An 18,635-nucleotide genomic window follows, 5' to 3' on the forward strand; every position below is an offset into this window, starting at 1 on the left:
ACTCAATTATTTACAGACCGTCGTCATACAGCTGGAATATTGCTGAGCGCGGCCTTAAACAACAAACAAAGAAATATACATCTTAGCAAAGTCGATGGAGCTTGTTGTAAGAGATATCGTATGCACCTCATCATCCGTCCTCTGTGCTTGGACACTGGGAGTAGTTGTGTAAGGCTATCAAACCAGCGTCTCTGTCTCGCAGGTTATCGCAACCTGTAGCCCGGTAGAGCCTCAAGCGGGATCATACCTTTGTAAAGTGCGCGACAAGTTGAGACCCGTGGAATACTATTGACTGCATTCTGTGCACAAAGCTGTTCGGCCTGTGTACCTTATCTGCTTTCCTTGAATAATGTCTCCTACTTTCTACCTTGGTTACAGAGATATATCGATTATATATGTAATTCCGGGAAAGATCTACTTTTCCTTTTAGAAATGTCGAACATCTATATATTGCAACGTGATAATCATAAGGGTTGTATGTGGTGTTTGCGATCAGGTGACGGTTATATCTATTTATTTACAAGTACAGTAAACTACGGTTATAACGAACACGCTTATAACGAACTAACGGATATAACAAACTAACGTTTTAGTCCCGACTATTTGCTGTAGTTATATATATGTTTTAACGAACTAAAATTAGTAGTCCCTTTGAGTTCGTTATAACCGTAGTTTACTGTACATCATCTCATGAAGGTATAATAAATGACCAGTTCCTATAATATCAAATGTTGTAACTGCTAAACATTTCATTTTCAGTGCATCTTTTAATATGTGTCAGCCTTGACAGATATGTTTTAATGTCAAATTGGCGTTTTCACACAAAATAATGAATTGGGGAATACAAGATATCATATTAAAAAAGATTAAAATGCTTAATGACAACGCACGGTGGCAGGCTTGCTGAATACGTGTACCTTTCACAGAAACAGAAACCGAAACTAGGACGCTTTTTTTCCCAGAACTGTAACAGGTTTTGCAACGAACAAGGTCTAGAACTTAACAGCGGTTGATAAGAGCCCGCTCAAAGCTCAAAGCGGATGCAAGCTTCGTAAATCGTGCTGTTTTGACGTAGGAGGACGCAGCCCGAAGAAACTCAGACAGATACGATGGGGGGAAACAAGAAGAAGAACCGCCATTCTATTCCGACGACACCCTCGCCTGATAATACAGGTAAGGATAGGTAGAATCGATGCACTTGGTTGAAATCAAGGCAAAACGATTTTGTGCGTGTTTTTGTATTTTTGATCCTGTAAATTCATACTTATCATATCATTACACTTTATTTTATATTTTATGCCACAGGTTAACTTTATTAACGTGTGCTCGTTCCTGAACAACTCCCACTCGAGTGTCCTTTCTTACCGTGCGGCGCTGTGACAATGAACAGCCTTGTTTCCTGGGTATGTTGCGCTGGCGCTACACTGTAGCCAGCGCAGCATACCAAGGGAACAAGGCTGTAACAATGAACTGTCTGCTTAATTCATAGTTTGCAGTCATATATTTTGTCAGTGAAGACAAATTGCAGTGGTTGCTGGACCCTGCCCACGCTTTCTATAATGTATAACAAGTTTGTCTGTTAATGTCATGGTGGTCTACATGTAGCCACACGTCGTCATCATGGTGAAAAGCCGTATGACGTAAATTCATTTCCTGGAATCGTCCACATGAATAGAACAGTACGATTGCACAAGGCCCTTGCATTGATAAATGAATATTATACTAACGCTTCTTTCAATATCTTTTTATGCACATTGCATGCTTGTTTTACCTTTAAAAAAGCTTAATTTAAAAAAAATGCAACAAAATGACACATCATGCAGAAACTATAAAGTTATATGGTCGCAGCCAAAGGAGATATTGGGAAACGGCTTTTATGTCTTGATGTATTTAATAATGAGATTACCCGTGAAAATCCGGGTCGAATGGTTCTTCAGCAACAGCTGTAACAGGCGACTAACGTAATCGGGTGGTCAGGTTCGCTGACTTGGTTGATGCATGTCACCGAATACCAATGGCGTGGATCGATGCTCATGGTGTCAATCGCTGGATCGTCTGGTCCAGGCTCGGTTATTTACAGACCGCCGTCATAAAGCTGGAATATTGCTGAGTGTGGTGTGAAACAACAAACAAACAAACAAACTTACAGTCAGCTTGATAAACAGTTTGAGTTTTCATTCAGTTTCATCTTTTGTTGTCTGTTTCGACATGCATGATGTTTCCGATATCCTGCTGAACAGTGGTCTATCCGAGAGCCGGGAATGCGGGAGGTAGGTGGTTCGATCCCCGGCCGCGTCATACAAAATAACGTTAAAATATGGTACTTGTTGTTACCCTGCCTGGCGCTTGGCATTAAGGGTATAAAACAAAGACCCGTCGGCTGAGTATACTGTATTTAAACGGGGAATCCGTGTTAGACTGCGGCATGGTATCTCAGTGGTCTAGCACAATAAAATCCGGACAACAAACAAACAATAATGAAATACTTCTGAGAATGTTTAGAAGCATTTTAAGGGGTACATTCAGAGGAGTAGGGTTTTGAAGACATGTAGCTCAAACAAAGTCAAATGATATGCACCCGGGGTGACCACATCTTCCCGAGGCAAGTGAGTTAACTGACTATTAAAAGTCCAGTTTCCACCCTTGCCGAACTAGGCTGGTATTATGGAGTTACATTTTGGCTGGACTAACGAGTCTATATGCATAGTCCAATCAAAATCGCGCACCGAAATCAAAATCCGGTTCGTAAAATGTCATGCAGATTTCGGTCGACTGCAGGATTTGCAAAGCAGGTGCACCGCTAACTCGTTGTCAACAGATATTTTCTAAATCTTTTCATGTTTTTAATCAAGGTGCTCACGAGATTTGATGCACTTCGTTTTGTAGGGAGCAAATGCAAGTGATACGAGAGGTTAAATCTGATTGGTCAATAGGAGAGGCATAGAAAGGACATAACTCGTAATAGCCACTGGTGGTGCTACGATCGAGCCCAGGAATTCCAGCCTAGTTCGACAAGGGTGGAAACTGGACTTTAAAAGTCAGTTAACTCTCTTGCCTTGGGATGATCGGGTGACCACTGACCAAAGTGAAAAAACATAAAAGTGAAGCATGTAATACTGCAGAAACATGTCAAGTTTGAAAGTTATTTGACAAGCGGTTGTGGATCAATATGGCAAAAACGTTTTTTAAATAGTTTTTGCACGTTGTCAGTTGTTCATCCACTCAATGAACCATTGAGACGACTTCCAAGTATATTTGAGTCGATGTCATTCTCTTAGCTATATTCCAGCTGTATGACGGCGGTCTGAAAATAATAGAATCTGCACCAGACAATCCTGTGATTGACATCATGAGCATCGAACATTTGGGATACGATGACATGCATCAACCAAGTTAGCGAACCTGACCGCCCGATCCCGTTAGTCGCCTCTTACGACAAGCATAGTCGTCTATAACGACAGGGGGGCATTGGTGGCCCAGTCGTCTTAGGCGCAGCAATTCGCTGTGCAGAGTTTCGTCCCTTGGGCACGCCAGAAACCTATGATTGTGGGTTTGAATCCCAGTTCGCCCCGATTATGTTTCTATGTTTGTCAGCACCGTACCCGTGGGTTTCACCGAAGTGATGCAGGTCTCGGACGTTTACCACATTATTTCTACCACATTAAGCTGACACGCCGCGATATAACTGGAACACTGTTAAAAGCGGTGTTTAACCAAACTCACTCATTTTTTTACGAAAATCCAGTAATATCATTAGACCGGAAATGCTTATATTTATGTTATTGATGTAGCTACAGGCATGGGAAACTAAAATGGAAAATATCTAATATGGACATCTGCCTTTACTCGCTCCGACATGATATAGATGAAATACTGTTCAAAGTTGCGTTAACCCCAATCACTCACTGATAAATTGTCAACCTGTCCACAGAGACAATGACTATAGTGTCGCCAGAAGAGAAAACTAAAGCCTTAGCCTCGTCCTTCGACGCTGAGGTGCGCCCTCTGATAGACCTGGTGGACAGACTCCGAGGGTATGGTCTGGACAGTGACATCAACCTCCCTTCCGTCGCCGTCATCGGGGACCAGAGTGCCGGCAAGAGCTCTGTTCTTGAAGCAATCTCTGGCGTTCAACTGCCAAGAGGAACGGGTAAGTTGTGTTTCAGAGGCTGGTGTTATACAAAACAACACAATTACATCGAACGGTAAATGGGTGTAATGCAGGTACATACACATGTATATCAACTGAGTCTGGATCAACATGTTGACAGCTTGGGCAAATACGTAGAGACTAGACATATTTGTGGTAAGTCTGCTGAAAGTCCAAAGCCATCTTCCGGGTGTATGGCATATTTTAATTCAAGTCAGATGTCGTCGATACTAAGCTTGAGCGTTTTTGAAAAGGTCAAAGGTCCCTGTACCATGCCCGAGTCTAGCCAACAGCAGATATAACTTGCAATCAATTTTGCAATATTATGAACGTCACAAATCATATGATATTTGCAAATTAGCCTGGGCCCACTTGCACAAAGCGACCTTAGCGCTACAACTATTGTAAGCCTATGTTAAAGTATGGGAGTTAAGATCATCTTAGCGCTAAGACTGATTTCGCGACTTTGCATTGACAAAAATTGATCAAATTAGTTATGTTCTCAAACACATTTGAAAATTCGAAGTGACTCGTTTTATATAGGCATAGTAACAAGGTGCCCGTTGGAGATGCGGATGAAGCATTCAGAAGATGAGGACATGTGGGCGGGAAAGATAATGTACAAGGACATGTATGACATGACCCATGAGGAAATCATTCTGAACAGAGAGAGCGTCGGAGAGCTCGTGCGGAAAGGTTTGAAACAATTAAATATATTGATTTTCAAATGTTCGTTATAACATGAACTAAGAATGAATCTATTCATTTTCACTTAGAACCAAATCAATATACTTCTGACCTACCAACTGTTTGTTTGTTTGTTTGTTTTTCACACCGCACTCAGCAGTATTCCAGCTATATGACGGCGGTCTGTAAATCATCGAGCCTGGAGCAGACAATCCAGTGATTGACATCATGAACATCGATCTACGCAATTGGGATACAATGACATGCATCAACCAAGTCAGCAAGCCTGACCACCTAATCCCGTTAGTCGCCTCTGACGACAAGCAAAGTCGCCTTTAACGGCAAGCGACATGCATCAACCAGGTCAGCAAGCCTGACCACCTAATCCCGTTAGTCGCCTCTGACGACAAGCAAAGTCGCCTTTAACGGGAAGCATGGGTTGCTGAAGACCTATTCGAACCCGGATCTTCACGGGTCGACCTACCAACTGAAAGATTTAAGTTCCGCAAGGTCTGAGTTCTGTTTAAATAGGACTTTACTTGGAGTTTAGACTGCTGTCTTGGCACGTGCTATTGCTATGTTCCATACAGCTCAGAAGGAAATGACAGATAGTGCGAAGGGCATCAGTGATGAACTCATTACTCTGGAAGTGACGTCATCAGATGTCCCTGACCTTACCGTCATAGACCTGCCAGGTATTGCAAGGAACGCCGTCGAGGGTCAGCCGTTGGATATTGAAGCGAGGGTAAGCTCTGACGTCACAGTAATACAGTGACACTGTTATACCAATTTTTAAAACATGTCATTCGGCCAGGAAAAGTACAATATAACCATTTGCTGGACAATAAAATTGAGAAAATATTTTTTAAAGACAGTGAAAGATCGATTTGTGCAACCAGGCATGCGCACTCTGGTTATGCGGACGCCATATCAAATTTTTCATTCAAAGGATATTTTTGTTATTCTAAACCTCTGATCAGAATAGTGAATTTCATAGAAAAGTTGTCCAATACATTGTACACCCAAGATTATTTTGAACTGATATGTACATCCTTTCAACAATATAAAAGAGTTTTAGAATATTTTATTCTGTCTGTAAATTATCTAATTATTTCAAAATCAGTTACGCCGTTATATTACTGGAATATTGCCAAAAGCGGCGTAAAACCATTCTCACTCACTCTCTCTAAATCAGTTACCATTTTTTTTCAGATTAAAAATATGATCCGTAGATACATTAGACGCCAGGAGACTATCATCCTTGCTGTTCTACAGTGTAATGTGGATATAGCCACATGTGAGGCACTCAAAATGGCAAAGGAGTTTGATGCCGAAGGTGGCAGAACTCTGGGTAGGTTGATCACTTTCGTTAAATGTTTAAAAAGGCCATCAGAAAATGTATTTAAATGATATTGATCTTAGTTTGTGTTGATACTTTCATGTAGATATGTTATCAATGGAATTTTAATATTAAAATGAATCTGCACAGGAGTTCTAACAAAGCCGGACTTGCTGGACAAGGGAGCCGAGACGGGCGTGGTGAGGATCCTCAACAACATGGAGTTCACACTGTCCAAGGGCTACATCATTGTCAAGTGTCGAGGCCAGGAGGCTATATCGGACGGCCAATCCTTGAAACAGGCGCTAGAAGTAGAAGAAGAATTCTTCAAAAGTCACAGACATTTTAGGTAGTGTTATCACCGCACTGAAAGGCATGCAACTTTGTACATACATCTATGAAAGCATCATTATCTGCAGGTAAGGCGTCAGACCAGTATATCTGTATCAGACCGGGTGTGATTGCGCTCAACTATCGACATCGCCCGCGCATTCAACTTTTGCCGGCTGTGACGACATAGCGAATAGCCAGTGGTTGTCCTCCCTAACGCATAAAACGAGGACGGCAGTTGTGTGCGGGGCTTATCGGTCGGGACTGGACTGGTCTATTCATGATATTAATCACTGGATTGTCTTGTCCAGAATTGATTATTTACGGACCGCCGTCATATAGCTGGAATATTGCTGGAGTGCGGCGTTAAACAACAAACCAACAACCAACCAACTTGCAAAATGGGGATAAATATGAAAGATGACATATAGAGTTTAGTTCGGGAATTATTATACCTATTTAAACATGCATCTAATTTAATGAGAGATTGTTACATGTATGTTAATTATCCGGGTTAGAATAGGTCTTCAGCAACCCATGCTTGCCATAAAAGGCGACTACAGTGTATGCTTGTCGTAAGAGGTGCCTAACGGTATCGGGTGGTCAGGCCTGCTGACTTGGTTGATGCATGTCATTGCGTGGATCGATGCTCATGATATCAATCACTGGGTTGTCTGGTCCAGACTTGATTATTTACAGACCGCCATCATATAGCTGGACTATTGCTGAGTGCGGCGTTAAACAACAACAGAAATTCCTATGTTCCAGCTCCTTGCGACCATCATTATCATTATTTACAGTAAAGACCAGTATGTTATTATCTATATCACACTGGGTGTGATTGCGTTCAACCATCGACTGCCGTTTACTTTCAAGATGGGAATAAATATGAAAAGTGCCATATAAAAATAAGCCAGGGTAAAATTATACCTATTTAAACAGTCATGTTATTTTATGAGTTACATGTATGTTTACTATGTTCCAGCTCCTTGCGACCATCTCAGTGGGGAATCCCCAACTTATCAGGTAGACTATCACGTGAGCTGAAGATACACATCAAGGTTTGTATACCAAAATAGTTACTCTAGCTTTGTCTGGAATATATTTTACGCACTTACACAGCATTTGCCTTTCGATTTTCGCCCTGTTAGACCAACCCGCCTCCCTTCCACACCCCCACCCCCCCCCCCCCTCCCCACCCCCATCCTGTTCCTGCTTTTAAAAATAATGCAGTGTTTGTGAAACTGGGAATGTCCCACGCGAATAACGCCCAAGGAAACTACCATTAGGTACTGTTCGGGATTGGGGAGGGGGCGAGAGAGGAGGCCTGAGTTTATATCGAAAACCATAAATTGTCATAGAAAGAACTTGAAAAATAAAAATTATTCTTCAGACTTTTACAATAAAATAATTTGTCTGCCAGAAAAATATCATAGTCGCAAGGTGTTTTTTAAAAGAAATATTTAGGCCCATTGTTTTAATTTTAAAAAAATGTGTATGGTTTGGCATTTGTAGTTAAATAATATGTAGTCTCCATACAAACTCCCAGGTCTTCCCCCGCCCCAGAATATCAAATAGTCGGTCTCTTCAGGCTATTGGCATGCTTCAAGTTGGTAGACTAACGGGATCGGGTGGTCAAACTCGCTGACTTGGTTGATGCATGTCTTCGTATCCGAATTGCGTAGATCAATAAGCATGATGTCAATCACTGGATTGTCTGGTCCAGACTCGTTTATTTACAGACCGCCGTCATATAGCTGGAATATTGCTGAGTGCGGCGTTAAACAACACACAAACAATAACTCTTGGTAACTCTACAACATGTGACAAATATTGAAGGCCAAATTAACCTTCAAATAAATATGTTGAAAGAAATATTCTATGTCCGATAACTCAACAAGAGCAACTTTGTACATATTATTCCTAGAGTAGGACATTCAAGTTGAAGTTTCAAGTGACCTTCATTCTCGAAGTAGTTCTGACTATTTAGGTACTGAAACAAATACCTGTTGTATGACATGTTAATGAGAGCTAGCACCAATGTTTACAACTATAAAATTATAAGTGCATTGCCAAACTGCGAAGAATGTCATGAAATTCTGTGATAAAAATGCACAAAACTATTATCAAGGCAGCTAGAGGCATTCCTTTCAAGTTGTACAGCATTGTGTTTCCTCAAACCGGAAATGCTTGCATTAACTGGAAGTGCGTATTATTCTCTCATTCAGGCAGTTTGAGCCAAGTTTCGAAGTACTGAACTTTTTTTTTGAAACGGAACGATATGGTTAAACGTAAGTGACAGTACTCTCTTATCAAGGTAGCTAGACGCATGGGGATTTCTGTTTGAAACTACAGTAAAGTACGGTTATAACGAACTCAAAGGGACTACTAATTTTAGTTCGTTATAACCGTAGTTCTTTATAAGCATATATACAGCATAACTACAGCAAATAGTCGGGACCAAAACGTAAGTTCGTTATATCCGTAAGTTCGTTATAAGCGTGTTCGTTATAACCGTAGTTTACTGTAGTTTGAAACTTGAAACTAGAAATGTATGAAGTAGGTTAGCTGGAGACGTGTCCTTTTAGATCTGATATGAGCGTCTATTTTAGAAGACCAATGTTTTCCCAAACGGAAGTACATGTAATGGTTTCTGTGGTCTTGGTGAAATGGCAGGGAAGGGGTTGATACTGTGTTTACTTACAAACAGGGATTCTATTTGACACTGCTCATCATGAACAATGTTGCAGAAACGGTTACCGGGCCTGAAGGAGGATGTGCGCAACAAACTTCTTGAGACGGAGTGTGACTTACATGAACTTGGCGAGGATCCGCCAGCGACAGCCTCAGAGAAGCGGCAGATGGCTCTCCGGGTAAGTGACTGAGTTGGGTTTAAATAACCCTTTTAGAAATATTTATTTCACGGGCATATAATGTAATAAAGGCTTCATCCCCATGTGGGTAATCGAAGTCAGTTAGTAGAGAGGCTACGCCAATGTAATTTCTTAGGAATTAAATATACATTGAACACACGAAAGTGGTCAAATGTAACTAATTTTATATATTGGGATAACATTTTCTTAGTAAAGCTCACATTCTCGTACTTTATTGGGTTGAATCCAATTCAGGATTCGACCCAATACTGCCAGAGTGAGGCAATTAATCGCCAGCACACAAAGTCAGCGCTCTAACCCACCCAGCCACAGAGGCTTCCACAATAATGAAAGTCCGACAACTGGTTGTCAAGATCACGTACTTTGTGTATCCCTCTGACAAGTGTAAATTGGCAGGACTCCCGTGGCTGAAAGCTATGAACACACGGTGCCATTTAGAAAGTGGTCAAATGTAACTAGTGTTACATATTGGTGGCAGTGAGGGTTCGAATCACGGATGGGACTCAACCCAAACAAGTACGTAAATATGTACTTTACTAAGAAAGTGTTATCCCAATATATAAAATTAGTTGCACTAAACATTGACTAAAATGACTCAACAGATAAAACAGGTAAGATAGTATAAACCAATAACAAGCAATCCATGATGACGATGCAATAACAAAATAACAATTGTATGCCATTTATGAACTTTGAACGGGTGTTGTCGAAATTGTTTCCGTTTACAAGCCGATTCAGTGTATACATGTATTCATATTCTTATAAGTTTCACATGGTCCCAAATCTATAAACTTATTTAGAGGAAACACCAAAGTAATTTCATGGAAGCAATATTTTATGAGGTGTTATGTTGTCACAGATGGTCACCGAGTTTATCGACATTGCCACCACGTTGACGAATGGAAAACGTTGCGATGACCCCAAGTTTCCGCCACAGATTAACACCTTATTCAGTGTTGCTCGCGGGTCTTTCGCAGAGTTGCATAAAACCGCTGCTCAAGAGCAACCAGGCATGTAGATTGCATAACTACTTAAGAATATTTTATAGGCATTTACATTTTCGCGACTTTGTGCTATATTACACAAGACTGATTTACAAATTGCATTTTAGCACAGTGACCATGGTAAACAATTGAAACTGAACGAGGGGAAGTAAAATATAAGAAATATCAATCGCGACAATAATCAATAACTCATAAACAGTTCAATATTTCTTCATGAACTTTGCCTACAAATGGTCTAAACTGATGCCTTTTGACCTTCTGCTCTCCGGGCGGATGCTCTACCACTGGACCACGGCGGCGGTCACTTGCATAGGATCGATTCAGGAATTGTTTCAATGCTTTAGCTATTCGTTTGTAAAAATTAATTTTAGAAATATTTCACAATTCACTAATTATAATATTACTAATTCACGTTATTGGAATGTAAGGAAAGCACGTAAAGAATAGAGGGAATCATTTATCGTAGTCTTTCGTTATCAACCATAATAACAGTTCATCGAGTGGCAATAGCTGAACTGAACCATGGCTTCTTTGTTTGAATTAGGATTAACATACTGAATTGTTTGTTAGGGACTTTAAAACTGACCTCAGGTGCTTATGTTCACAATACATTGACTGACACATACATGTACGTATTTTCTCCTGCTAGACACAAAGGATCGGACACTGAAGACCGAACTACAACTGAGAATGGAAGTGTCCCGAGGTCGAGAGTTCTGTAATTTTCTGGGCAAATTTGAACTGGTTGAAAGTTATGCTCGGGAATACGTCTTGAAATTGGAACCACCTGCGCTTCGCTGCTTCGACGAAGTACATAGCAAGACGATAGAAATTCTAAAGATCCTAGCAGAAAAGTGTTTCGAGAAATTCCCTGATTTTGCAGACAGAGCAAAGGTCTTTAACACATTTTAATTCCTTCTCTTTAGTTAATCGTATTCTTTCACACAGTAATGAGCTAAGGCAATATCATTAAAATCCGATCTTAGTTCTCGCTACCGCTAAACAAAGATCTGAGGACATCCCATTGCGGTTCACGTCAGACCGACCTTGCGCGAACTTTGACCGACCAATCGAATGACCAATCAGAAGGCAGCTTTCTCGTGCTTTACGGCACAAATTTCAAATTGGCGACTACGCTTCGAAACATATTTTGACAAATTCTAGATTTCAAATTTGAAACCTGAACAAAAAAACCCATTTGGAATGGCTAATAGATGGTCTAGATTGTAAGGTTTCAGTCGTTAAACCCGGAATACCCCCATGTTAAAGTTTTCGAGATTGCATGTTTAGAAACAATACATTGTTGTATACATTGATATGACCCCAGGGCACATATGATTTTTATGAACCCCTATATGTTTGCCCTCGTAGGTAATAATGTAAGGGTAATGCTATTTTTCAGGGCATTATAATTTGCAGAAGCCCGAGGTCTTCCATTAACTGCCCGATGAAGGAGGGCATTATCAGGTTACAGTGGCCCGCCCATTTCTGATAACGTGCGGGCTGTTTAATGATAATTCTGTCCATTTTAGCTATAATATTAGATAGACATCAGTAGACATCTTACATGTGCAATGTATGTATTATTGTAATTCTTGGAATATTTCTGTTTTCTACATCATCAGGAAATTATCATGAAGACAAGGAAAGCGACTCAAAATGACTGCAAAGAGGAAATACAGAGGTATTTCAAGATGGAGAATCTCGTGTACTCCCAGGATCAAACGTATGGCGGCGAGTTACGTAAGTGGAGTCAGTGAATACAGTTATCATCCCATTGACTGGTCTCTCGGTATCTATAAGAATATTTCTAAATTTACTTGGCTTGTTAGTGCCGACTCGACTATTTACTCGACTACTATACGACCGACATATTTTGACATATCTACAAACTGGCTCGTACAGCAAATAGAGTTATGAATATATAGAAGATATATCACGTGTCGAGTCACGAGATGAGAGAAACATGACATTTCACGAGACACATGGAATATCCAATTTATATATACTTTTTGTGCAGTTTTCTATATTCCAAATGTAAATCTTTAAACGTAAATTCTGCCTACCTGACACGAAGGCCGTTTCACCACCCCTTGTGGTTGCGGCTTAAAAAGTAGTTCTGAATTTGCAAATTCTCAAAAATTATAAACAAACGTATTGAGCGTCACGAAAGTTCTTTATCATACATTCGGATATGATTGTATACAAAATCAACTTTAACAAATTACCCTTGAAACCGACGAGACTCCTGTTTGATGGGAATGAATACAAGCTGGTCAAGTAATAAAAATGGTGCTTTCCGTAACGAACAGTCTCGATTGGCGAGATAAATGAGACATTTACAGTTTCTAACGAAACATTTTTCGAGAGAAAAACGAACACCAAGAAGTGTAGGTGTTACAATACAAGTATACTGACATCATTCAATTGACTGGGACCCGTGAAGATTCCAGGGTAGAATAGGTCTTCAGCAACCCATGCTTGCCGTAAAAGATGACTTTGCTTGTCGTAAAAGGCGACTAACGGGATCGGGTGGTCAGGCTCGCTGACTTGGTTGATGCATGTCATCGATCCCAATTGCGTGTATCGATGCTCATGATATTAATCACTGGATCTTCTGGTCCAGACTCGATTATTTACAGACCGCCGTCATATAGCTGGAATATTGCTGAGTGCGGCGTCAAACAACAAACCAACCAACCAAATCCATTGACTGGTCTCCGAAAAGTTTTCTGAATTCACTTGACTTGCAACTGGTTATGCTTCTTCCAAGATGCGTCTTCAATCATGTATTCTATGAATATGTGCTCTTCGAGTTTTTCCTGGGTCGTTATGCAACTTTACAATTTTCAGATAAAAAACACTTGATTTTCGACCGCCTCCGTGGCCTAGAGGTAGAGCGTCCGCCCGGAGAGCGGAAGGTCAGGGATTCGATCCCCTGCCGCGTCATACCAAAAGACGTTAAATTATGGTACCTGTCTGGCGATGGGCATTAATGGCTAAAACATGACTTGTCGGCTCGGAGTCAGTATAATGTGTCGGAGTGGGGATATTCATGTTAAACTTCGGCATGGTATCTCAGTGGGCTAGCACTATTCGGCATCAGTCCGGACTAGTACAAGCAGCCACACACACACACACACACACACACACACACACACACATATACGTGCATGCATGTCGCTATATAAGTGCAATAATCTTGGACGCGACGTTAAACCCAATTTCACCTCACTTGATTTCCAATGTTAGAAAAGTGTTCGCATGACTGGACATACATCATATATACTTTCACCGACAAGTATTGATCTATTTGATACCAAAATACGCTTTGGAGATATTCACTTTCTAAAAGGACTGTGTCAGTAATCACTTAATAAGCGTTGTCTAAATGCATTAATATATTTGGCTGCGCAGAAGTTCGCTTAAGAATAATCAATCAAGCAAATGAACAAAGTCAACAATGAAACTAGCATCGGAGATCGTCCATCCGCCCGCTTCTCAAAGGAGACACATTTTCTCAATAACAATTTAAAGTTATAGAAATTAAATTTGCCACACTGTTTTAGTGGTCTTAAATGAGTTATGACCCTTGCGCCGTGCATTTCAACTTGGGCCATACTGCGTGAAATGGTGACAGGTTTTCTACTAAAATTACATGAATGAAAATTTGCATGCTTATATAAGAGATACTTGTCAAGACTGATTTCGAAATTTGTATGTATACAATTACATGATAGTTGAAATGAAATACAAATTCAAACTGACAAACAATGAAAATAATTTAGCTGGGGTAAGAGTATTCGGTGTCACGGGCAGTCGGCTGCGAGTTCAACTCCAAGCATGGTTGTAGCCACCTATCACAGTGGGGAGCTTTGTCTGGTGGAGCGATAGTGTAAGCGAGCTCCGCGAACGGGATGACGATGTGAGGAGCTTGAACGTTTTTAGAGTTGGAGTATACACAGTTACTGCCCTTGATCCATGTTAGAAAGAGTATAGTGTCTACGATAGGGATACATTTTCAAAGAAACTACTGAGATTAGCTTATCTAATTGATACTTATTAAGACTGAATACGAGAATTAGTGCCATAATTTTTTTCCAGAGAAGGGTCCTTTTGTGTGTATAAATATTGCACATTTAATATTTTTTTCTGATGACACTCCAGCGACCCTTGTGACTATCCGTTCTTAAGGCTTTATAGGACTCTTTCTTTATAGTTTATATTCACTACTTTATGAACAAACAAAATTCTAATGTTCCCCATGGCGGGCGATGGTGATAACGCTGTTTCTTGTTAATTCTAAATTTGTTGGCTCTGTTACCATGGTGACCATCAAAATCTGTTTATTTCTCAGTAGTGAACATGTAATGTAGTCCTTTTGCGAATGTTTATTGTCGGTTCTAGGAAAAGAAGAGGAGAAACGAAGGGAAGAAGAGGAGGATGTAGCAGAGAGGAAACATAAGGCAGCGTCAAAATTTAACGTTCAGATAGGTACTGGCGTATTGATAGCGTCACGATCACGAAAAGGACTTCTCATTTAATACATCAGAATGTAATATCTGCTTGACTCCTGCGATTTGAACCCAGTCACTATATGTAGTGCTGTTAATAACTTTATCAAAATTAACATAGTTCCTCGATAGTGTGTATATAGAAACAATATACACGCTGAAGCTACTCCTTCTGATAATGAATATGCATCTACCGAGTACATAGTTACACAATATGATTTTTATAACATTTTTATAAGAATGTTTCTACATTTCAGGCTCTGTAAAGGATGAAGATGTGAACGGTATCGGCAAGGCATTGCTGAGTCTAAAATCCTATTACCAGGTACATTCGCTATATCTTACTCCATGATGAATGTGTCTTTTCAATTTGACCCGCCCGGCAATTGTTTTTCTCAACATATGTCATGCATAGACTTCAAACCCGATACAGCTCCCATATAACACTGGAGACATTATAAGACATGATAATGCGACACTGAAGGTCGACATTACGTTCAAGTTTTTCCTCATTTTCCAAACAACAGCTTATTTTTGCGAAGAATTTTATCGATTGACTCAAGCTTTTGTCGATATACCAATCTGACATCAACAAAATATTTGAGGCTTAGAACTTATTTCATACATAAACAGTTACATATTTCTGAGAGGTCCTTATAATGATAACATATAGCAAAACCCTTAAAAATGGCAGATTTCTGGTAGTCCTTAGGATACCTTAACTATTGGGCAGTTTGGCAAGAATTATAGGACTAGTGCCAATTTCTACCGCTGGTATAGTCAAACATTCGTCGACATATTTTGCTTAATACATAAGAATATGACAGGAATTGTTGCCTACTAGTTTCTTGTAGGAGTAGAATGTTGGATTGTCATAGCAGTAAACTGGTATATACCTGTTTCTTATTGTTGTATCGATAGGGCAGACAAACGAAAAATGTATGACATTTTCACTTCATTAAGATTACAATCTTTACAAACACACTGAGATTCATCAACACCCTCGCTCGCCCCACAGTTGTCTGAATAGGCAACTCGTTTAATCTCAATAAACATAAAAACCTGACTCTGTCGTCTCTTTCTCGTATATTCATTACGTAATACCCAGTATTTAACATTGTACATAATTCCGTCACCTGGTAGCTGAATTCATTTTATTAGTAAGAATCTAGATGTTACGCTCACGTAAACGATTCTTGAATACTACCAAGAAGAGATTGAAATCGCCAATGTTCTGGGATTGCCATACATCACCAACACCGACGCTGAAGATTAAATGCTAGTATCTAACGTCCCCTGCCCATGTTTTGACACCAGCTTCATCCAAGCCTTTTCATTAAAAGATAACACCGATATAGTGAGAACCCCGTACCTGAAGATGCAACCAAATCGGAAGGTCTAAAATGTACCCTGTGCTAGTTTTGTGGTTTGCCGGGAGTATATGCATTGCATTCTAGAATGAATAAGTGAAACGAGTGTATTCGTGTTTCTTCAGTGAAAGTGGAATCTTTTCATGTAATTCTTTTGCGTGGTCAAGGAGAGAGAACTTCTGCTCTCTGTGTACCAATCCTCGTGTACATTTGTTGCAGATTGCTGCACAGCGTCTCTGTGACGTCATCCCCATGATCATCCAGCTGCACGTGTTCAAGGAACAGGTGGAGGATATGCGAACCCAGCTGATGGACATTGCTTCTGATGAAAAGACCATGGACCACATCGAGGAAGATGTAGACATGGCCTATAAGCGGAGAGAATGCAAGTCTCGTCACGAGAGACTCCAGCTGGCGGAGGAAGAACTTGACAAAATCTAATTTTCATTAATGTCAATCCATGCTCTGTCTCTGCTTGCTTCTGTCACCGATCATCGTTGTCCTGACAACCCATCTGTAATTTCTTTAATGCATTGACATATGTTAATGATGTATTGGGAATCGTCCCAAGCCAGCAGGAATCAAGCGATCGGTATGCTGCAAGAAGGGGCAACTCAAGTGATCATCGCCAGGTGTGTTAACGTCCATCCATGCACGATAACTCGACTGTGGCATCGTTTCAACCTTTTGGTGCTTTTGGGACCCGCTGTGTCTCTGCTTGCTTCTGTCACCAATCATCGTTGTCCTGACAACCCATCTGTTATTTCTTTAATGCATTGACATATGTTAATGATGTATTGGGAATCGTACAATGGACTCTTTTATTTATACGGATAAAAAGTTTCTCCATGGCAGGAAACGAAGCCATTTTGGTTTTGGAATGGACGAATGTATCATTCCGTATTACGTGTTATTATAACTGTTCATTTTCTAAATGCGTTTTAGCTTTTATTACTTGGTTTATGGTTTTTTACAAATCAGGAATGATATGAAAACATTCAGTCTAAGGTTTCGTTTATTATCGCTGAGCCTGATAGTCACTCAAACGTGACAATACTCGCAAATCATTTCCCTGCCTTATCCGACCCCTGAAGATTCCGGGGTGGAATAGGTCTTCAGCAACCCATGCTTGCCGTAAAATGTGACTATGCTTGTCGTAAAAGGCGACTAACGGGATCGGGTGGTCAGGCTTGCTGACTTGGTTAATGCATGTCATCGATCCCAATTGCGTGGATCGATGCTCATGATATCAATCACTGGATTGTCCTGGTCCAGACTCGATTATTTACAGACCGCCGTCATATAGCTGTAATATTGCTGAGCGCGGCGTTAAAAAACAAATCAACCAACCCTGCCTTATCCAAAGTAGTAATACATGTTCAGTGACGCGTAATCCAGTCTCATTACATCACATTGACGGGGGCACGGGTGGCCCAGTCGTCTAAGGCGCCGCGATTCGCTGTGCAGAGTTGCGTCCCTTGGGCACGCCAGAAACCTATGATTGTGGGTTCGAATCCCGGTTCGCCCTAATTATGTTTCTAGGTTTGTCAGCACCATACCCGTGCTCGTGGGTTTCACAGAAGTGGTAAACGTCTAAAACCTGCATCACTTCGGGCTTTCCTCCCACATTAAGCTGACACGCCGCGATATGACTGGAATACTGTTACAAGCGGCGTTAAACCCAACTCACTCACTCACTCACTCACATCACATTGACCAATTACATGATTTAGCATCACCGGTACTCCAAGCAGTGCATATCACAGGGCGACTAACGCGATCGGGTGGTCAGGCTCACTGACTTGGTTGATACATGTCATCGATCCCAATTGCGTGGATCGATGCTCAAGTTGGTAGACTAACGGGATCGGGTGGTCAGACTCGCTATCTTGGCTGATACATGTCTTCGTATCCGATTTGCGTAGTGTTATGTGTATGGGTGTATGCTTTTATATGTTTGTTAGTATATCAGATGCATTTAGACTTGAATTGAAACAAGAAGGCTTGGGTTGCGTAATTTTGCTTGAATACTACACCTGGGGAGCTGGCTGACTGAGCGGGTTAAGTAATTATGTCACAAGTGAAGCTTGTAGCTAATCAGCATTATAGTAAAAGGTGGTGGTGATTCAAAAATAGTTAGTTTTTCTGCTTCTTGGGTGTTGGCCAGACCTGTATTTTAACCTCCTCATTTTTAATGTTAAAGTTCAGAACACTGTGTGAGAGATTGTATCCCATGTCGGGGCTTGTGAAACTGAACTAGAAATCATGCTGATATTTGTATACAATTTGCTGTAGCCCTTTGATGGTGATATTATTTGTACATGGTAGCCCAAGCCTAATTCTCCCA

The 18,635-nt window shown here is 40.7% G+C and overlaps 1 protein-coding gene across 2 annotated transcripts; it reads left to right on the forward strand.

Annotated features, from left to right (window-relative positions):
• Nucleotides 1-957: 957 nt before the first annotated feature.
• LOC125371628 (interferon-induced GTP-binding protein Mx-like) lies at nucleotides 958-17,223 on the forward strand. 2 transcript variants are annotated; one of them, XM_048392516.1, is made up of 15 exons: nucleotides 958-1,173; nucleotides 2,241-2,270; nucleotides 3,932-4,150; nucleotides 4,694-4,846; nucleotides 5,428-5,582; nucleotides 6,050-6,188; nucleotides 6,327-6,525; nucleotides 7,492-7,567; nucleotides 9,257-9,379; nucleotides 10,260-10,410; nucleotides 11,054-11,298; nucleotides 12,030-12,147; nucleotides 14,812-14,898; nucleotides 15,176-15,243; nucleotides 16,508-17,223. In XM_048392516.1, exons 1-15 carry the CDS (start codon nucleotides 1,110-1,112, stop codon nucleotides 16,727-16,729), a joined length of 2,049 nt encoding a protein of 682 aa, XP_048248473.1. In that variant the 5' UTR covers nucleotides 958-1,109; the 3' UTR covers nucleotides 16,730-17,223. The 2 variants fall into 2 exon arrangements, with proteins under 2 accessions (XP_048248473.1, XP_048248474.1); XM_048392517.1 differs by lacking the exon at nucleotides 2,241-2,270.
• Nucleotides 17,224-18,635: the final 1,412 nt, after the last annotated feature.

This window comes from Haliotis rufescens, unplaced genomic scaffold (assembly GCF_023055435.1).
Source record: "Haliotis rufescens isolate VD_foot unplaced genomic scaffold, xgHalRufe1.0.p SCAF_11, whole genome shotgun sequence".
Taxonomy (NCBI): Eukaryota; Metazoa; Mollusca; class Gastropoda; order Lepetellida; family Haliotidae; genus Haliotis; species Haliotis rufescens.